This window comes from Protomyctophum parallelum (assembly GCF_964188405.1).
Source record: "Protomyctophum parallelum genome assembly, chromosome: 7".
NCBI lineage: Eukaryota > Metazoa > Chordata > Actinopteri > Myctophiformes > Myctophidae > Protomyctophum > Protomyctophum parallelum.
The window spans coordinates 18,556,030-18,575,332 of record NC_139705.1 but is presented as its reverse complement, the minus strand read 5'-3'; the positions used below and the strand labels follow the sequence as shown (position 1 = coordinate 18,575,332).

The window sequence follows — 19,303 nt, the reverse complement described above, 5'->3', positions numbered from 1 at the left end:
TAGGGGACACGGGGAGAACATGCAAACTCCACACAGAAAGGCCCTATCGCCAACCCCCGCCTCGGGTATGGGCACTGATGACGCGGAGGAGGGAACACGCCGCCAGTGCCCACAGCGTCCCCAGCGGGAATCGAACCCAGGACCTTCTAGCTGTGAGGCGACAGTTTTACACATTTTAAGCAACAATGAAATTCTCAATATGTTTTCTCCCTCTATCCCTCTCTGTCTCTCTCCATCTCTTTGTGTCCTGTGCAGAACAAGCCTGGACGGGGCACAACACACACCCACACATACTGGGCACATCGCCCTAGGACTCTTCCGCTGCAGCTATATTAAGCAATAATCCCCAACTGGCTGGACAACGAGTGTCTTTTACTCTTTATGCATAACTTGATCTACCATGGCCGATTCATTTTCATTTAACACGTTTTATTAACCACTTGTATATTTGATGTCAAATATAGCATGCTACTCTTCATACTACTAGTTGATAAACAAAATCATTGAAATACTTTGTTTTTAAATGATACGTAGCTTGCGGAGTTAGTTCAGTCAGATATACTCGAGGGGTTTCATGCTGTGCTCAAGAGCGCATACATTATACTCAATGGGGTTAATATGCTGCACTACTATGTGGGTGTATTCAGTGTGTGTCAGACCCACATGTCATTCGCTGATGTGGCAGTCAGCTGACCAATTGGGCGGGGTATTTAAGCTCACTAGACTGCATGCTTCCACCTTCTGCAGCAGCATATGGTTCCTGGTTGTTGTTGTTACAGTATGTGATGATATGCTCCCACCACCACCCAAGCACCACTCTGTTATTTCTGTTCCCCATGGGGGGTTGTTATTGTATCTATCTCCCTGCTCTTAATGTTTAATAATGGTGTTTAATTGTGCCGAGCAGGGAGAAAAATGTAGCAGAGCCGAACGCCAAGAGAAAATATATGCACACATATTCGATAATAAATATTGGTTTAATACATCTATTTGTGAGTTTTCTGACTGAATTGTTAAATTGTGATATTATCACACATACATAGCATAGCAGATGGTCTACAGTACATTTTCCAAAAGAAAATACATGTGTATAATTCAGTCTGACCACAAGCAGATGAAACATATCCCTCATGAAATAAAACGTCTGGGTTTTCGAGGCTATATCCCTCATGATGTGGAAATAAAACTGCATGACCAGTGGGGGCAATATACTGTAGAGAGCCGAGGCATGGATTCCCTCCCCAATTCGATGTGAGCTGGTACCAATTCATTCAAATCTCTCCTGCTTGGACACCAGTTAAATGACTAATGACTAATGACTGTCAGTTAAACTTATAAAATCGTATGGGGCCACCTAGAAGTTTGTTCCTGAGCACAGTGTATGCTTTTCATTGTTTACAATGGGAGTGCTGTGTTTTCAGCAACCCCAGCAGTGTGACGAGGCCCTGAAAGTCTATATTGCGCTTGCGTGTTCACGTCTGGCTTTTTTAAATCTCCTAACATTTTTTCAACTCTGGCTTTGGTTTGGAAACAAGCACCTTGCATTTTTACCTTGGAAGAAAAGCATTGGGGGCTTTTAGAGGAGCTCAAGCCTGCTGACGGCACGCCTGCCTTTAAACATTGAGAGGCAACGCATCCATGCAGGCTTGCAGAAACAGGAACGTTGTTTCTCTGGCGACTGGGTTGTGCAGTATCCGTATCCGAAACCGAGAAATATGCACACATTGCACAGGTATTATAGGCCAGGCCTATACTGTAGCCCAAAATGATGCAGTACACGTGTTGTTTTCGTTTGTTTGCTTTTAACTCTGGGCTCTATTTTTATCCCAGCGCAAGTCAGTGTTATTCCCTAGTGCATGCCATTTGACAATTCTATTGGGCACAAACAAGTATTTTGTGCCTGCGGCAAGTTTGGCAATTTCCTGGTCAACAATAAGCACATTAAATGTGCTTATTGTGTATTTGTATCAAGGTGGGCATGGGGCATCGCAATAGAAGGGGTGTCATTCAAAAACAGCTGTGCAATAAATATGTCAAAGCATGCATTTTTGATCAGTTCCGTTTCATCTCTACGGTCTCACACATTTATCCTAATATAAATCAAAATCATCTGAGCAGAAATAGAAATGAAAAAATAAGCTCTAAAGATATTTTAAATACCGGTATATATTTTCGTGAACTAGGTGTAGTTCCAGCCTCTATATAGCATTCGGAGATTGTGGAATAGTTGTCTGGATACGCGAGACTAGGAAATAAGTCATTAAAAGGAAAACACCTGCCCACAGGGTGTGTGTGTGTGTGTGTGTGTGTGTGTGTGTGTGTGTGTGTGTGTGTGTGTGTGTGTGTGTGTGTGTGTGTGTGTGTGTGTGTGTGTGTGTGTGTGTGTGTGTGTGTGTGTGTGTTTGTGCGTGCATGCGTGTTTGTCCCTAGCCTTGATAATCATACTGTTACCACTACAATCAATGACACACACACACACACACACACACACACACACACACACACACACACACACACACACACAAACACAGCTACCAGTTAATATGTGACCTTCACCGCGGGGAACGTGGTTTCCATGGCAACACAGCCGTGTACACTTGTCAAGGTAAAGGTGCGTTTAGGGACAGGTGTGACGGGAGGAACCATTATGGAGACGGGAAGGAAACCGGAGGAATGGAGAGGTGACAGAGAGAGACACACACTGTCAATGTGTGCATCCACCCTCGAGAGCGAAAAAGAGTGCGTGCGTGCATGCATGCGTGCATGCATGCGTGCGTGCGTGTGAGAGAGACTTGTATGGGAGTTGTGGGAGGATCTAGAATATGGCTCCATTTGTGCTCATGTGTAGAAGTATGGGTATGTTGTGTGTGTGTGGGTGAGTGTGTCATTTGCTCACTGTGCATACAGTGTACATGGACTACTGTTTGTGTATGCATATCTGCATGTGTGCATGTGCACATGTGTGAGTGCGCACGTGCGTGCGTGCATGCAGCAGCCAGATGATTCTAAATGGGATTTCTGCTGCTTGGTGGCAGTTTGTGTCGACGTCAGGGATTTTGATTCAACGCTTGCCAACACACACACACACACACACACACACACACACACACACACACACACACACACACACACGCATGACTGCATCTTCCTCAGAGAGAGAGAGAGAGAGAGAGAGAGAGAGAGAGAGAGAGAGAGAGAGAGAGAGAGAGAGAGAGAGAGAGATCGGGGACAAGAGAAAGGGACAGAAAAACTATAAAGAGATGACAAAATGGAAGATGAGACAATATAAGAGAGATTGTGACAGGGAATGTATGTGTGTTCGACAGCGAGCGCGAGAGGCAGAGTGACAGATAGAGAACGAGAGGTTGAGGAAAAAGGAGGGCAGGGTGGGAAGATGACGGAGACCGAGAATAATTAACGGAAAGTACTGTAATGAAAGGAATTGTGTTTTTTATGGCTCCCCGAGGCCAGCCGTCTAGAAGATGGCGTGCTTGCCTCTATAAAGTACACCTCCGAATCCTCTCAGCAGAAGCTCTCACTTCTGCTGAAAGAGGGCGCCACAAATTGCGAACAGTTTGTCGTACAGACTCTATTTCTCCCTACAGCTTACGACTGACACAACCCTGTGTATAGTCAACCAGACCTGGTGGAGACCTGCATTCTGAGGAGTGTATACCGTCTGCACGTGCAATCCGAACACTTTATTTAGGCCTAAATAAAGTGTTCGTATTGCAAGTGCAGACGGTGTGCGGGTCCTTGTACACATATTTTCTGAATACATTGAGCCCTACCTACGCACCCGTCTCAGAGCATATCAGGTGTGCATAAGACTTTGTTGCCTACTTTCACATGGCTGAAAAAACACTTTATTTACACATAAGCTATTATAGAACAGTGTATCCAACTACACTGTACTATATAACCTAATATGATTTTATGTAGGCCTAATCCTGTACAGTATATTATTTTTCCAGAGTGAACCAAAAACAATTTAACCACAGAACTATACTTTCCTAAAACAAAAGTGAGTTGTTCCTGGAACCTTCCATAAGGCCTGCAATGCCAGCTACAGAATACAGCCAGACAATAGAAGGCTGACGAGCAAACATTAAGCTACTGTAATTATAATGATTATAGGTGTCATCTCCCCCGTCATCATTATCACCTCCATTTACACTAATCACTAAATCCTCTCACTCATGTCACCTGTGTCAAATCAATCATTGCAGAATTTGTTTTTCTGCGTTCGCCAGGCCGGAGAGACAAAGGGAGAAGATATTTTCATTTTTGTGTGTGTGTCCGTTATAGTCAGTGAGTCATTCAGTCAGTCAGTGTGTCTGTGAGCAGCTACTGTATAATGTTCGACATTGTTGGACCAAGCGGACACTTTGCATGCACACTCCTAATAGGCCATGGAAGAACCTCTGCCCCACATTAACCCTAGAACACCATCACTAAACACGGGTATATTTTACCCAATAAGAAATATTTCTCATCAAAATAATATTGCAGTACAGCAATACATGGCAACTTTCTTTAATATTTCATCATGACTTTTCACAAAAAAACTAAAACTAAACATTTCATGGGGGGGCAACATCGGTGAAAACGTGCATATTATTTTTTAAATATTCCTAATTTAGATTTAGACGTAGATCCACTTTGAGTCAAAGCCTATGCTTACGTAGGGTTATTGAGGAATCACAGCTCTGCAACATCGATCTCGCACTAGTCTTGTTGATTTCTCAAAGGCTTTTGATTCAGTGGACAGAGCCAACATGTTTGAAATTCTTAAATTATATGGTATCCCCGAGAAAATGATCAATGCCATAAAAGTTCTATAATACAAACACCTCAGCGATCACCCTTACTCCTGACGGAAAAACACCATCATTCACCATCCTTGCTGGCATTCCCCAAGGCGACACACTTGCCCCGTTTCTATTCATTATTGTTGTTGATTATGTTCTTCGTATGTCAGTTGATACTATCAATGATAAGGGCTTCCAACTAAACCCTAGGAGAAGCTCTCGTCATCCTGCTAAATACCTAACCGACACTGACTTCGCTGACAGCACGATGGCGCCGTACTATGGCGACACGCTCAGAGCAGCTCTCGTCTTATTGTTTGTCTTCATGTTTTATGTCTCTGTCTCTTCGTGCACTGTTGTTTATGTTGTCACTTCACTTGCACTTTTCTTTTCCTGTTTTTTTGTCTTTTTCTTGCACTATAGATGTTGTTTATGTCCTGTGTATGTAAGGCTGAGAGTGCTCTGAGCAAAATAAATTTCATTGTATTTATACACATGACAAATAAACCTGAACCTGAACCTGAACATCGCGCTTATCAGTCAATCATTGGAATACGCTCAGGCTCTCCTTCAATCTCTTGAGCAGGCCTCCAACTGTGTTGGTCTTTATCTCAACGAGACGAAAACTGAATACGTAAATATATGCAAATCCAACAATAACCACATTATAAAAACACTTAACAACACTTTGGTCATCCCAGCTTAGTAAGATGTTAAAAGTAAAAATATTTAGGACGACCATTGAGCCGATTCTACTCTATGGCTCTGAGACATGGACACTTTCAAAGAAACTAGAGAAACGGTTGGATGGCACTTACACCCGCCTTCTAATGAGAGCGCAAAATCTGTCTTGGAAGAGCCACCCATTGACTAATCTTATATACGGCAACCTTCCCCGTGTTTCTTCACTAGTCCGATCCAGAAGAACACAGTTTGCCGGCCACTGCTACAGAGCTGATAACGAGGTTATATCTTCCCTTCTTCTCTGGAGTCCTGCCTCAAAGCAGACCAGAGGTAGAAAACTGTCATTCCCTGATGTCATCGCTATAGGGACACAGGCATCAGTAATGCCGTTTGTATGTGTGTGTTGTGTATGTAATGCATGTACGTGTTTGCTGTATTGCTGTATCTTGTTTACATATACTGTAGGTGTGTGTGTGTGTGTGTGTGTGTGTGTGTGTGTGTGTGTGTGTGTGTGTGTGTGTGTGTGTGTGTGTGTGTGTGTGTGTGTGTGTGTGTGTGTGTGTGTGTGTGTGTGTGTGTGTGTGTGTGCGTGCGTGCGTGCGTGTGTGTGTGTGTGTGTGTGCGTGCGTGCGTGTGTGTGTGTGTATGCATGCGTGTGTACATGCGTGGGTGGTTGCGTGCCTATGTGTGAAGATGATGTTTAATTAGCCATGATGACAGATTGAAATAGGCACAATGTGAAATGGACTGGAATGTTCTTTATATCAAGTGTCACCATGATGAAAATATGTAGGCTACTGATGTCTTCTGTCAAACCTTTCTCTCCGTCTCTCTCTCTCTCTCTCTCTCTCTCTCTCTCTCTCACACACACACACACACACACACACACACACACACACACGCACGCACGCATGGCAACGGTGCGTGAAGGATAAATCTATAGTTATGGAGTTGGGACAACTGATAGAGGCAGAGAGCCACACCAATCAATCTATTTATACCCAGCCAAGTAAAGTCAGAAGCCTTTGTGCTTTTTGCCTTGCCACGCACCTGCCACACTTGCCTTGTCTCTGCCACACTTTTTACATTTTGTTTTGGTATTTTGGACCACATGATGAAATAGAAATCAGAATGAAGTACATTAAACATCCAATTTTGTCACTACCGAAACAATCGTTTCGTCACTACCGAAACAATTGTTTCTACCGATTCGGTAGAATCTACCGATTCGGTAGAATGGCCCATATCAGTCACATCTGTTGCTATTTTTACTTCCTCGTCCCACTGCTATTTACATAATGCACCTTCAGTATATCATGCAACTTCGCACTGCCATGTTTATCCAGCTCTGATTTGGGTTTCTGTTTGTTTCTTTCTTTCTCTATATGTTCCAATGTTTCTTGAAGTTATGATAAAGCTTGTACGACAAAGAATTCCACCCATACACCTGTAAACCTATGATTTGACATTTAAAGTTGAGTTGAGTTCAATAGCTAATCTAGCGATCTTGACCATGTGGTTCTTTAACCGCATGTGCCCTATGAGTCCCTCAGTGTTTTACACTATGGACTTCTCTGTTCTCGCTCTTCAGAACATCTCTTCACTGAAAATAATACTTGGAAATCTGCTGTATGCCATCAGTGCTGAGGACAGACATGCACACAGATAAACAGACAGACAGATACTCATGGGATTTGTAGATAGATACAGTAGATGCCCTCGCTGCAAGCCAAATGTCCCCTCGAGGGACAATACATATCTGAACTGAGCTCTCCAAACCCCTTTTCCTTCATCTGTCTTGTCTTCCTGTCCGTCTTTGTAGCAGAAAGGTCAGTGTTCTCACCTCTGTCTCTGTCACCCTGACGCTAAAGCCTCGTGTATGCTTTGGAGGACAAACAGCCTATCAAAGATTGTTGGCAGCCAGAACTGTTACAAGAAGGTTTTCAACAACATTTCAAGGCTGCCGGCTTTCTATTGTATTGAAAGTTAGTGACGATAAAACCTTGTTTCTTGATTTCATCAGTGACAGTGCATTTGTTATTTTAGCAACCAATCTTTTTTTTTTTTATGTATATATTTTTTATCCCACGATTTTGTAACCCATTTTTCACCCCTGTGTCAATCATCTAATGTGATCCTGGTCTCTACACCAACCTAGTCCCCCATATATGGGGGGCAAGGGGAGAGCAACGGACTTGAACTCATGCTTCCTTCATGCCTGAGTGTCCAAGTTGCTCCTTTACACCTGACAGGGGGGAGGTTCCCTGGTTGGACGTAGCGCATGGAAGGAACACGTTATTCCAACCAGTTCCTTTCCCCTCCATCAGGCGCCCCGGCTGGCCAGGGGGAGGCAGTTTAGTGACCAGGATTACTGCATGTTTTTTGTGAGGGTACCTACCCTAGGGGACATGGGGAGAACATGCAAACTCCACACAGAAAGGCCCTTTCGCCAACCCCGCCTTCGGGTATGGGCACTGATGACGCGGAGTAGGAAACACGCCGCCAGCACCCACAGCGTCCCGAGCGGGAATCGAACCCAGGACCTTCTAGCTGTGAGGCGACAGCAACTGTGCCACCGTGCCCCTATTTTAGCAACCAATCTTCAAGCCCCACTGAGATTCATTAAAACATTTAAGATTTAAATAAACATGTATTTTTAATCAAAACAACCTGCCTTGTAGGTAGGCAGGTATGTATTTATGGTTATAGCATACAGGTGCATTTGTTTGGTAAGCCTTGTAAGGAGTGTTAAATTATTGGTTACTAATTTGTGGTTTGTTTTCTGTAGATTATGTGGTGGAACCACATCCTTATGGAGGGGGGTGTGACGGCCCTGCCCCCTCTGCCTCTGCTCAGTAGGCTATCTGGCAGCCTGGGTGATTAGGGCAGAGTGGAGCAGGCCGTCAGGCCAACTGTGTACACCTGAGTGGGGTGTGGTCTGGGAGAGTATATAAGGGCCTCTCCTTCCATGCTCTCAAGCCAGCTCTCTTTCCTTCCTTTCAAGCAGTTGCACACCTTTTACAACACACACAGCACACTCCATACAGCCATACACTGCATACATGACTGATTGCTGACATTGTCACATCTCATACAGTTTATTTGATTATTGCTTAACTTATTTTAATTTAGAATAATAAATATATAATATAAAAGGTTTGCCTTGTGTGTGGACTCCCTTTTTGTCATGTATTGCCCTAGAGTGCATGACATAAACTACAAGAGTTACAAGAGTATAAACTAGACTATAGCAGTAAACCAGCATTTTCACCATGGCGACCGTTTTGCCTTTTTCATTTCAGCCACTGATCCACGACACTTTGAGGAAAATGTATGTGCCAAATGTCTAAAAGTGTCTGCTTAATGGAGGCAGGAGATGTTTGCACAGGGTTAGGATGACAGAAAACATGCATGAAGAGAGGGCTGGATAGATAGACGGACTGACGGATGGAGAGAGCTTTTGTTCTGGGCAGGAACCCCTTTTGGTGTTAGCATTATGTTATGCTTTAGCTATTGAAAAATAGCAGATCTAGAAGCTCATAGCGTGCCACCCAGTGGCACGCTACGAGCTTGTAGGTCTGCTATTTTTGAAAAATCGAAGAACTGACGTAGAAACGGCTTTTTCAGAAAACTGTCAGGATGTAGAAGACATTTTTAGAATCAGGTCAAAATGGGTTAAGTGCTAATGATGACAAAAGAACTGGATGGACAGATGGTTGGATGGATGGTGTTCGCAGACTATTGCAAGGATGAAAATATGGAGGGAAACAAGAAGGAGAGAAAGAAAGAGAGCGCAAATGAAATCTGGTGAGAGGTGAGAGGCTGTGAGAGCAGGTCAGTGGAAGTTGTAGTACACAACGCAGTGATTGAGTGAGTAATGACTGAGTGAATGATTGAGTTTATGAAATAATGATAGAGAGGGTCAGGGAGTGAGAGGATGCAAATAGGGATGCTAGTATACTGTCCTGATTGAATCCCACTGCGGCAAACACAGAACCTTCCAGAACACAGCAGACAAGCTCTGGAATTCTTAACTGTGTGAAAGTTCTTCAGAAATGCACAATGCCTCTGAGCTGACTGCCATTTCTTGTCAAAGACCTTCAGATTGTGAATAAATGTCTAAATGCAAGACCTGAAGGTTAGCGCTGGGAACATAAATGTCCCCCACACACAGCACAATAGTCAAAGTATAAAAATGCACCTACAGTATATGTTCACACATCTGTACACATTGCTGAGCTCTTTGCTCAAGGGCATGTCAACATGCTGTGGGAGGGGAAAGACACGCAGCAAAGGTCGAACTCAGGCTGGATTACCGGCCTAGGTGCCTGGACCACTCAGACGCGGCCCAGGCCTACTTCCCAATGTCGTATAATTCCTTATAAATGAACCAATATTATTATCACTAAGTAAGTAAAATGTCTTGACTCATCATATGGAACTACTGTAAATATAGTCTGTAGGGTCTCTCACTCCTCAGAGGCAGGAAATTATTACATTTCACATCTATTGTTCTAAAAACCTTTGAGGCTGCTCGGAGGTGTGAATGAAACCAGATCCTATTGTTCGCCACAAGAACATGTGTTCGCATAGTCCTGCGACCAAAATGAGTGGGGTTTTTACTCTGGATTAGATTTAAACTGTTCCACATTTTCTAAGAATGACTTTTACAATCGGTTACTATAGAAAGATATAGACGCTATAACTGTTAATAGTGAGTGCAACTTGTACTCATTTAGAATGAGCTATAAGATTATAGTGTTCGCTCCATTGGGTTAAACAGTGTTAATTCACTTCTTAAAATAGAATGTTCAGTTCTATTTGTAGTTCCGTTAAACATTGCCTAACTATAAGTCTGTTTCCGTTTCATATACTTTTAGTTATGATTAACTATGTTCATAAGAGTCTGTTCAGTTTACATTTAAGTCTTGTTAAGTTTTAACTATGTATTCATTATATCTTTATAGTCTACAAATTAGGACTCAGGATCAGGTTCTTTTGTCCTCTCTGCTAGTAATGACTAGGTCCCGCCTCTCTCCAACCGGAAAGAGCTATCTCATTGGTCAAAAGTCAGGAAACGCCTGCCGTATGTCCGGGAGAGGAGGGACCTATAGTTACAATATAAGGACAGGGTGGAGGGTTGCTCATTTTCGGCTAAACGAAGTACTGTGTGTTTTGATCCAGAGACCCAGAGGACTGTTTTTCCTTTGTGCCTTTGTCTTGACTGTAGACTGTTCTTTTGTCTGCAAATAAAGACGGCTGCTTTAAACTCACTTCATCTGTACCTGACCCGCTTTTTTCCTACATCTGTACCTGACCCGGTTTTTTCCTACATCTGCTGCACGCTGCTTTTTGTTCTTCAGAAAAGAAAAGACACCTCACCAACTAAGAGAAGGGAAGCCTGTTGGGAATGATTCCGTTGGGAATTATGCCCTTTGGAAATGCCCGCCACTCCAGTTAAGCAATACCTGTTGGACTTATTGTCAGAGTACCCATTCTACCTTTTGTAGTACCCATTGTACCCGCTGTCAGATTACTTAGCTTGTGCTAGCTTGTACTGTAATGTGATGTAATGTTCAAGATAGGAAAGTTATGGTTGATCCGTGTGCAGTATACTGTATTGTTATCTAACTTGTAAGACAAATTGAGGCAGTGTAAATATGATGTTGAATGTAACTGATCTCCTGTATATCTGGCCAACACTGCAGTAGGCCTACAGTACATTCACACTTGCTCACATTAGTAAATGCTAGCCTAAGCACTAGTAAGCAGTAAGTACACATGAAGGCTTATTTATTTTAATGAAAGATTTAACAACAGTGGAGTAAGGGCTGATGTTAATCTGCACTGATATAAGTGAAACAAATGGTGTAAGCGTGTGTGTGTGTGTGTGTGTGTGTGTGTGTGTGTGTGTGTGTGTGTATTGTCTTTCTCCTCTCTGACTATGCTGATCTAACTAAATGTTGAACAGTAAGTTCAAAGGAAGGGTTATTTGTTTCAATAAAATTGAGACACAGTACATTAACAGTGGGTTAAAACAGCCGTTTATCTGCTATGCTCAGTCATTCTGTAATTGGTTTCGTCCAGAATCATCTTTTTATGAAAACCTTACATGCACATTGCCATAGACACGCATACGGCATGATTACGTGCACACCCATGCACGTGTATACATCTTGTACAGCACATTTAACACAGCCTAAGCCAGGCAGGTGCAACGAATGGAGACAGGCAGCAGCACAGAAGGACTGAAGAAGCTGCAACTGCACAATTCTCCAGAAACTAATTAATCCGCTGTGCATACACAACACACACACGCACGCACGCACGCACTCTCTCACACACACACACACACACACACACACACACACACACACACACACACACACACACCACTCCATTAGCAGCCCTGTGTGCACGCTGGGTCTAAAATTAGTACGCAGTCTGTTGAACAACACATAGGCTGCCGGAGAGGAGCCATGCTGCTGCCAAAGGCTTACATGACAAATGACTCTCTGACAATGAGGATACACGTCCGTACAGTCCATAGAAGGGAAAGACATACGATATGAATGCTTAATTTAGACCATGATTGTATGCCGATACAGGTCAGGTGCCGCAAATTGCAGCTCTGCCAGGCGACGACGCCCCCGCAACGCCACAACAATTGGTTGGTGGACTGGAGGTGATTGTCCGTGATTGGACTCACACTGGTGATGTTCCAGGGAAGAGCTGCAGTAGTTGCATATTGAAGCTGTGAGGTGGCTCGTGGCGGGCAGTTGGTACTGTGTACATCATTCATGGTTTATTTGTGCGATTTATTCATGCACGCACGCACGCAGCACAGTATTTACATTGCTGACCAAAATGGCCAATAGTATGATGATGATGATGATTTGAAATTCGTTTGCAAAGAACAACAATCTATTGTCGAGTGGAAGGTTAGCTATACTGAGTTTCCTGCATACTCGCATCCATACAGGGTCACAGGACGCAAGTAATTTTGCTCCTACAAACCTGAGATCAATACTGCAATTAGACCAAGTGACAACACACTCTTCAGACATCACAATTTGATGTGGTTTAATCGTGTCGATCTTGGTGTATAAATACCGCTGCAAAGAGAACAGTGAGTAACCGTTAGCAGTGTTTGCTCGTGCTGTGTTCTCAGTTAGTTGGCCTCATTCTGATCGTCGCCTCCGCTAACAGAAGAGGAGCAGACGCAGTGGAGAGATATGCACCTCGTGGGCGTTCAATAAGCCTCATTCATATTCATGATCACTGCAACATGCATGGTATACTGTATATCCTTTTAACCCATTTAGACCTGACGTCGAAATTAAAAAAAAAGTCTTCTGAAAGAATATATATTCAAAGACTTATGCCGCATTTTCACAATTTTTCAAAAATAGCTCGTAGATCTGATATTCTTCCAGTGCCGTGCACAGATAGACACTAGGGGGTGCTAGAGCACCCCCTGCCCTTTTGGCAATGTGCTCTTCATTTTTTTTTTTTTTTTTTTTAATCTTAATTTGTAGTGTGTGGACCATGGTGACATTGATCAAATCTTGATTAAAAAAACGCTTCTACTATATTATTTAGGCCCCCACAATCTATAAAGCTATGTTTCTATGTCAGTGGTTCAGTGGCTCGGTGGCGTGCTATGAGCTTGTAGATCTGCTATTTTTCAATAGCTAAAGCACCAAAACGGGTTCCCGCCCCAAAATGCGCTGCACAAGGTTCCCTTTTTTCACTTGAACACCTGCCCCTCTAAATGTCTGTGCACGCCACTGTATTTTTCAATAGCTAAAGTATAACATGATGCTTAGTTAAAACACCAAAAGGGGTTCCTGCCCAGAATAGGTTAAGGTGCTAGACTGTCAACACTGGCAGACTAAACATGAAATTAAAGGTTGAAGGGATACAGAAATTAAATATTATTTCAAAAGTGTTCTTTTGTCAGAGTGTCATTTTGCATGTATTCATAATGATTACCGATCGGTAACAGCAACTTGCAGTATCTATAAACAATTTTGTACTTAAAAGGTAACTTAAATTCACTTTTCAACGTCTGCAGAATAGTTTAGAAAACGTACTAGTAGTACTAGTTGCAAAAGATTAATTAGCACAGTTTACTCCAGATTCCTAGCATTATAATGTTTACAGCATGTTTTGTGTTTTATTAAATATAAATTAAAATCTTGTGCCGACGGTCTTCTCTGTAATGTTATTATAGAAATTGCTAAATTCACATCACAGCATAACAGATAGACACACATAGACTGTCATTACTGCCCACGCATGATATAATCATCGTGATGAGATCGCATGTAGGTTAACAGTATCTAGCCCATGTTTCCTAAAAGTACAGTATGAAATCCACTGAAAATAATCTCTCCCTATTACTTCTCCTGGGTTTGATAATTGGTGTCAAGCCATGTGCATAAGTCCCCTAAACGCTGGCTGATGTAAACGTAATGAGACACTAATAAGGTTTGTAGCCCAGCACGTTTTATTAGATTACCAGGACAGTACATGGACAATGATTATTAGATATACAGTAATACAGTTTTAATCTGTGATTTGAGACAAGGTAGGCCTACATTAATTGTTGTGGTAACAGTGACTGGATTGTATGTTTGAGACAATGCGGGTAGAATCCCATGAGGCGATCACGGAAAGCCTGTTACCAAGTGTTACGGACCATGGTCCTTCTGAGTATTTGTTATTGATGATGTGATGGTTAATTGTTATGATGATAATTAGTTGAGCTGTGAATAATATTTATAGTATGGAAATGTTGGTCTTCTGTGGATGGCTTGTATTATAATTTGTTTCTTTCTGTGTTTCATGTAAGGTATTGAATGGAGCTGAATGGAGTATGTTGGAGAGTGAGAAAGGCTGATGGCTGCAGTGAATGATTGAATGCAGACTTGCCTGTGAGATTGACAGGTCCATGTTCGGACCTGCCCCTCCTTCCTGATTGGGTGTCTTCGCCCACACCCTAATCCCAGTTGGCTGTGCCTAGTTGGCTGTTGCCTATAAAACCTCAGTTGAACTTTTGCTCTGGAGAGGACGACAGCAGTTTGCAGCAGAGACTCGGTTCCTCTGTCCTCCACCCTTTGCCTGCCCTTTTGTTTGCTTTTTTTTGTTTTAGTTTCTTTGTCTTCGATTCCGTTTTGTTCTGTAAGTTTTGCCTTAGCTCCTTTTGTTATCTGTTTGTTCCCTTTAAAAGTAAAACCCTAGTTTGTTATTATTATTGTTATTATTCTGTCTGTAGTATTTGTCTAATGTAACCCACTGTCCTTTTGTAAGGGTGTTAGGTCCCTTTTTGTTTTTCTCTTCATTGTAATTCTGTTAGTTAGGTTAGTTAGGGTTTAGTATTGTATTTTTGTTCTTGGTTAGGGATTGAGTTAGGGGTAAACCTTTTATTTTCTAGATAGATACTTTTGCTATGTAAACCGCACCCTGAAGCCAATACTTATTTGTGAACTGAAAAGCTGACAAGCACCATTAATTTGAATCCATTGTCTCTGTTGACAAAGAAAAGAGCTACAACAATAAACTAAAGTTCTTTTCAACCCTGTCTCCTCTCACATTATGTTGTTTACCTTCACCCTAGACGAAGGTGCGTAACACCAAGTGAGCTGAAATTAGGACTTTAAGGTCTAATTTAATGACAGTTGCCTTACCTTATTTATAAGTATGTCCGGAAATGAAAAAAATAATCTACATTATGTTCCACTGGATGTTTTTATTATTTAGTAAGCTCTTGTTAATTCATTTCAACATTTTAAAGGTCAGTCAATTAGGAAAATGTGTTGCAAAAGTGTTTGTGCAAATGTCGAAGTGTTCCAGCATCTGTTTGTTGATCAACCCGGTTAGCTGATCAAATAAAGAGATTGCAAAACAAATGATACTGACAGTTGTATTGAGCACAACTCAAAATGTGTTTTCATGGACACCAAATGTGTTCTGCTCTATACTGAAAGCAGCCAGTGCTTTCAGAATGCAGAACACATTTGGTGTTCATGACACAATATCAGCGTTTGGTAAAGTTCCCTTAAATGTTGTGTGACGTACAGTATACTGTATGTAATCAGAGCCAGGCTAAGGTTTGGTGTCTGGCACTGTTTATTAGGTTACTGAAATACAGAGAGGACATTGAGTATTATCAGACATGATCAAATTCTAACCTGTGGGACTTGAACTCCTCACGACTCACATGGACCATGTTGTCAGTGCACTAACTGGCTACTAGTCCACCAAGCAGTGCGTGCGTGCATGTGTGCGCGCGCGAGCGTGTGTGTGTGTGTGCGTGCGTGTGCATGTGTGGGCGTGTATGTGTGTGTGTACTGTAGCCTATGTTACGGTACATTATATAACCTCTGTCATCTGAGTAATTCCCCTAGTACTGTAACAATCTAACACAATGTGGCATCTAGAGGCTGTTTATTGTATTATACACTGACAGAAAGGACACAGATTTGATCAGAGGAGATGGGAAAAACCTGTGCGTGTTAATAAGAGTTCATAATTAATAGAGACATGACGTGCATATCTGTGGGTGGCTTTGACTTTGTGTGTGGTACTGTCACACAGAAAGATGTGTTGCATTATTATATTATATTGTGTGTTAAGTTACATTAGGTTGTTATGCAAGGGATACTTCTTGAAGGCCAACCGGTTATTGTTGAGAAATAAGGCCATCAATTATCCTGCTTATAAGATGGCTACTTTATATAGAAAATGAATAAATTAACCCAAAAGTAACAACCAAGGCTTCATTGCTTACTATTATGCCAGGTCACGGAGGTGCGTCCAGTCAGTGCAACGTGTCGCCTCGGAAAACAAGGAATTTATCAAATAGATTTGTTTTTCCGCTTACTGCATTGTCCATTTCTCGCTTCAAGTGTTTTCAAACACATTCTTGACAGGCTGTAAAAGACATTGTGTTTTTTATGGCTGCCATGTTGGTTACGGCAAAAATCAAGAAGCGCAGCAGGTGAGCCTTTGATTAGACAGCAGTTTGTTATTGAGCCCAGCTGTCATTATCGACAAATAACACACAGCAGAATTAAGTGACTGACCAATCAATCAGAATCATGCATTAAATCAAGCCGTGTGATAAATTGCATTATGTTACAACGCATGGTACAATTGGTTACCCTTCAATAAGCTATGTTGCATTAGGTTACATTAACTTGCGTTACATTGCGTTAGGATACAGTAGGTTACATTATGTTAGCTTATGGGTATAGTCGTGTTGCATGTTGACTTGTCAATGTTAAACTATTTTGTATTCTGTTTTTAGGGAAATCCCAGGTGGTTCCTTTAATTAAATAACACCATAATATATTACAGTACACTACAAAGTAAGCCTGCATGAATTAAACTGAACAGTGTGTGCGCGTGTGTATGCGTGTGCGTGTGCGTGTGTGTGTGTGTGTGTGTGTGTTCATTTATCAGCTTGTATGTGTATGCCACGCACATACTGTATTTATGTGTTCATTGATTCATGTGTGTGCATGCCTGCGTGCGTGCACTGCGTGTGCATGCGTGCGTGCGTGTGTGTTTGTTAATTTATCAGACTGTCTATAGTCTAAATCCCTCAGTGTGGAGCTTATCAGGCCTGCCACTTCATTAGCATCATCCGGTGTTATTAACCATGGAGCACACATACAGTACTGTACAGTACTGCACACACACACACACACACACACACACACACACACACACACACACGCCAATGAGCGAACACACACTACTGAACTACCAAACAACAAATAAAATGTATACTGAACAATGAAAAGTACACAGTCCAAAGGCGTCAGGCTCGATCAATCTTTCGACTGAATTTCTTTGCAATTAATTGGACAGGCACATGGTCTGCTAGGTAGAAGAACATAGCAACAACTTAGCAGAGACAGAGAATAAAACCAAATGAAAGTCCACGCCACAGAGAGGACAGAGAGGGAACCACTACCACTACCCCTCCCTTCCAGACACTTCATAATGTCTGATACTTGACTCAGGTCAGACACTGTGAACCAGAGACTATAAAGCCAAGGATTGACTTCTCCTTCAAAGACACGATTAACCTCTCCAACACATCCCTCTCTCCTTGACCCCATGTGTACATCCCTAAGTCCCCGAGCCCTTCCCTACCGCCAACCTCATTAAATCAGTTGTTTCCGCTACAGCCTCTAAACCACAGCAGGCTTACTGCATCCTCAACTCTTTCCTTGCATCCTTTTTTCCCTTCTTGCTCTACCTTCCATTTCTCAACACTGACTATGCTGCATTCACACGGTAGGCGGCAAACCGGAAGTCATTTTTAGTGGCCGGGAGCCTCACTGCTTTTGTCTTGCTCTACCTCCTGCCACAGTGGTGAAGGCGGCGCTCACTCAATGCTTAGAACCTCACTTCTTTCTCAGAAAGCTGAAGCGTCATGCCGCTTGTGTGAATTTGGTGTCAATTCGGCATGAAGCACATATTGCTATTGCGTTGTATTCAGTGTAACTGCTGAACAGAACACAGTAGCCTATAGCACATGCAGTAGCATTCACTTTCTACACATGACTGGACATAATGAAACAAAACATACTCTCTCTTTCTGTCTTGACCTAGTTTATCTCTCACTTCGGTCCGTCTCTTGTGTTCAACATCACTTCCTTTCTTTGATGTATACTTAACTGGTGCAACAAATTCACACATTCACACACACAGACATCTTTACCTCAGTGAGATGTGGGTTGGGGTTGAAGCCACACTGGTTGCAGACCGTGGCCTTACACTGGGTGCAGGTGTTGTAGTTGGGCACTGCAGGCGGGTTGGTTAGCTCCGTGGTGGTGCAGACGGGGCAGACAAGCTTCTTGCTCGGCATGGGAGCGATCTGGGGAAGCGAGTAGGGCGAGGTGGGGGTCACTCCTCCGCGGTCCGGCGACGCGGAGGGAGACCGACCTGTCCTGGATCCGCCCGAACCGGAGAAGTCCACCTGGAGGTTTCGACGCGACGCATGCTGGCCGGGGCTCGGACCCGGATGTGTCATGGACCCTCCCATTGGACCGTGGCCTTGGCCCAGGCCAGGCCCAGAACCCGGGCCTGGCCCAGGGCCTGTAAACGAGCCCGACTGCATCTGTCTCGGGGGAGTGGGGCTCTCATGGGTGGCAAGGCGGTATGGTTCCCCGGCTCGAGAGCCCATCCCTGCTCCAATACCTCCTCCTGTCCCCCCTCCTCCTCCTCCTCCTCCTCCTCCGTAGCCACCCTGCTGCATTCCGGGCTTGGGGCTCCCCATCGGACTCCTGGGAGACAAACAGAAAGAGGACATCTTTCAGATTTAATTTGCACTAGTCAAATGCTACGAGATGTGCGACGTTTGCGATTTACGAGGTTGCATGAGAGGGGACCCAACCATATAAACACAACATGAGACCCAACCATATAAACACAACATGAGACCCAACCATATAAACAACACATGATATATCTGTCTAAACACCTGCACGTGCATGGCCAGTGCGCTCTGTCTTCTGGTCTGTGGAAGGTCAAATAAGACCTGTAAGGTAACTTATAACTGATAACTATAGTACATCTGCAGTGGTTGAAGGTGCTGTCCCTATTCTTCCACCGAGAATGCTCTTAGCTCTTATATAATTCCAAACATCACCCATGTATAGGCTACTGTATGTCTTCAGTGTTAGTTTAACTCTGAAAGGTAAAGATTTACCTAAGTAAGCAAGGGCAAGTAATCTAGAACGGAATGCCATGCAGTACAAAGGCTACAGAGTGAACAACAACATTAAAAC

The 19,303-nt window shown here is 43.0% G+C and overlaps 2 protein-coding genes across 2 annotated transcripts in view; both read right to left on the bottom strand.

Moving 5' to 3' along the window:
* Nucleotides 1–19,303, bottom strand: part of bsna (bassoon presynaptic cytomatrix protein a) — a gene marked incomplete at both ends in the record, with an annotated part of 148,920 nt that overhangs the window by 102,190 nt on the left and 27,427 nt on the right. Inside the window, one exon of the mRNA XM_083769351.1 lies at nucleotides 18,235–18,799. Within this exon, the coding sequence (XP_083625477.1) occupies nucleotides 18,235–18,799 (565 nt within the window). The remainder of the gene's footprint in view (nucleotides 1–18,234; nucleotides 18,800–19,303) is intronic.
* mtcl2 (microtubule crosslinking factor 2) overlaps nucleotides 1–19,303 on the bottom strand; it is a 304,621-nt gene that overhangs the window by 283,297 nt on the left and 2,021 nt on the right. The window lies entirely within an intron of this gene.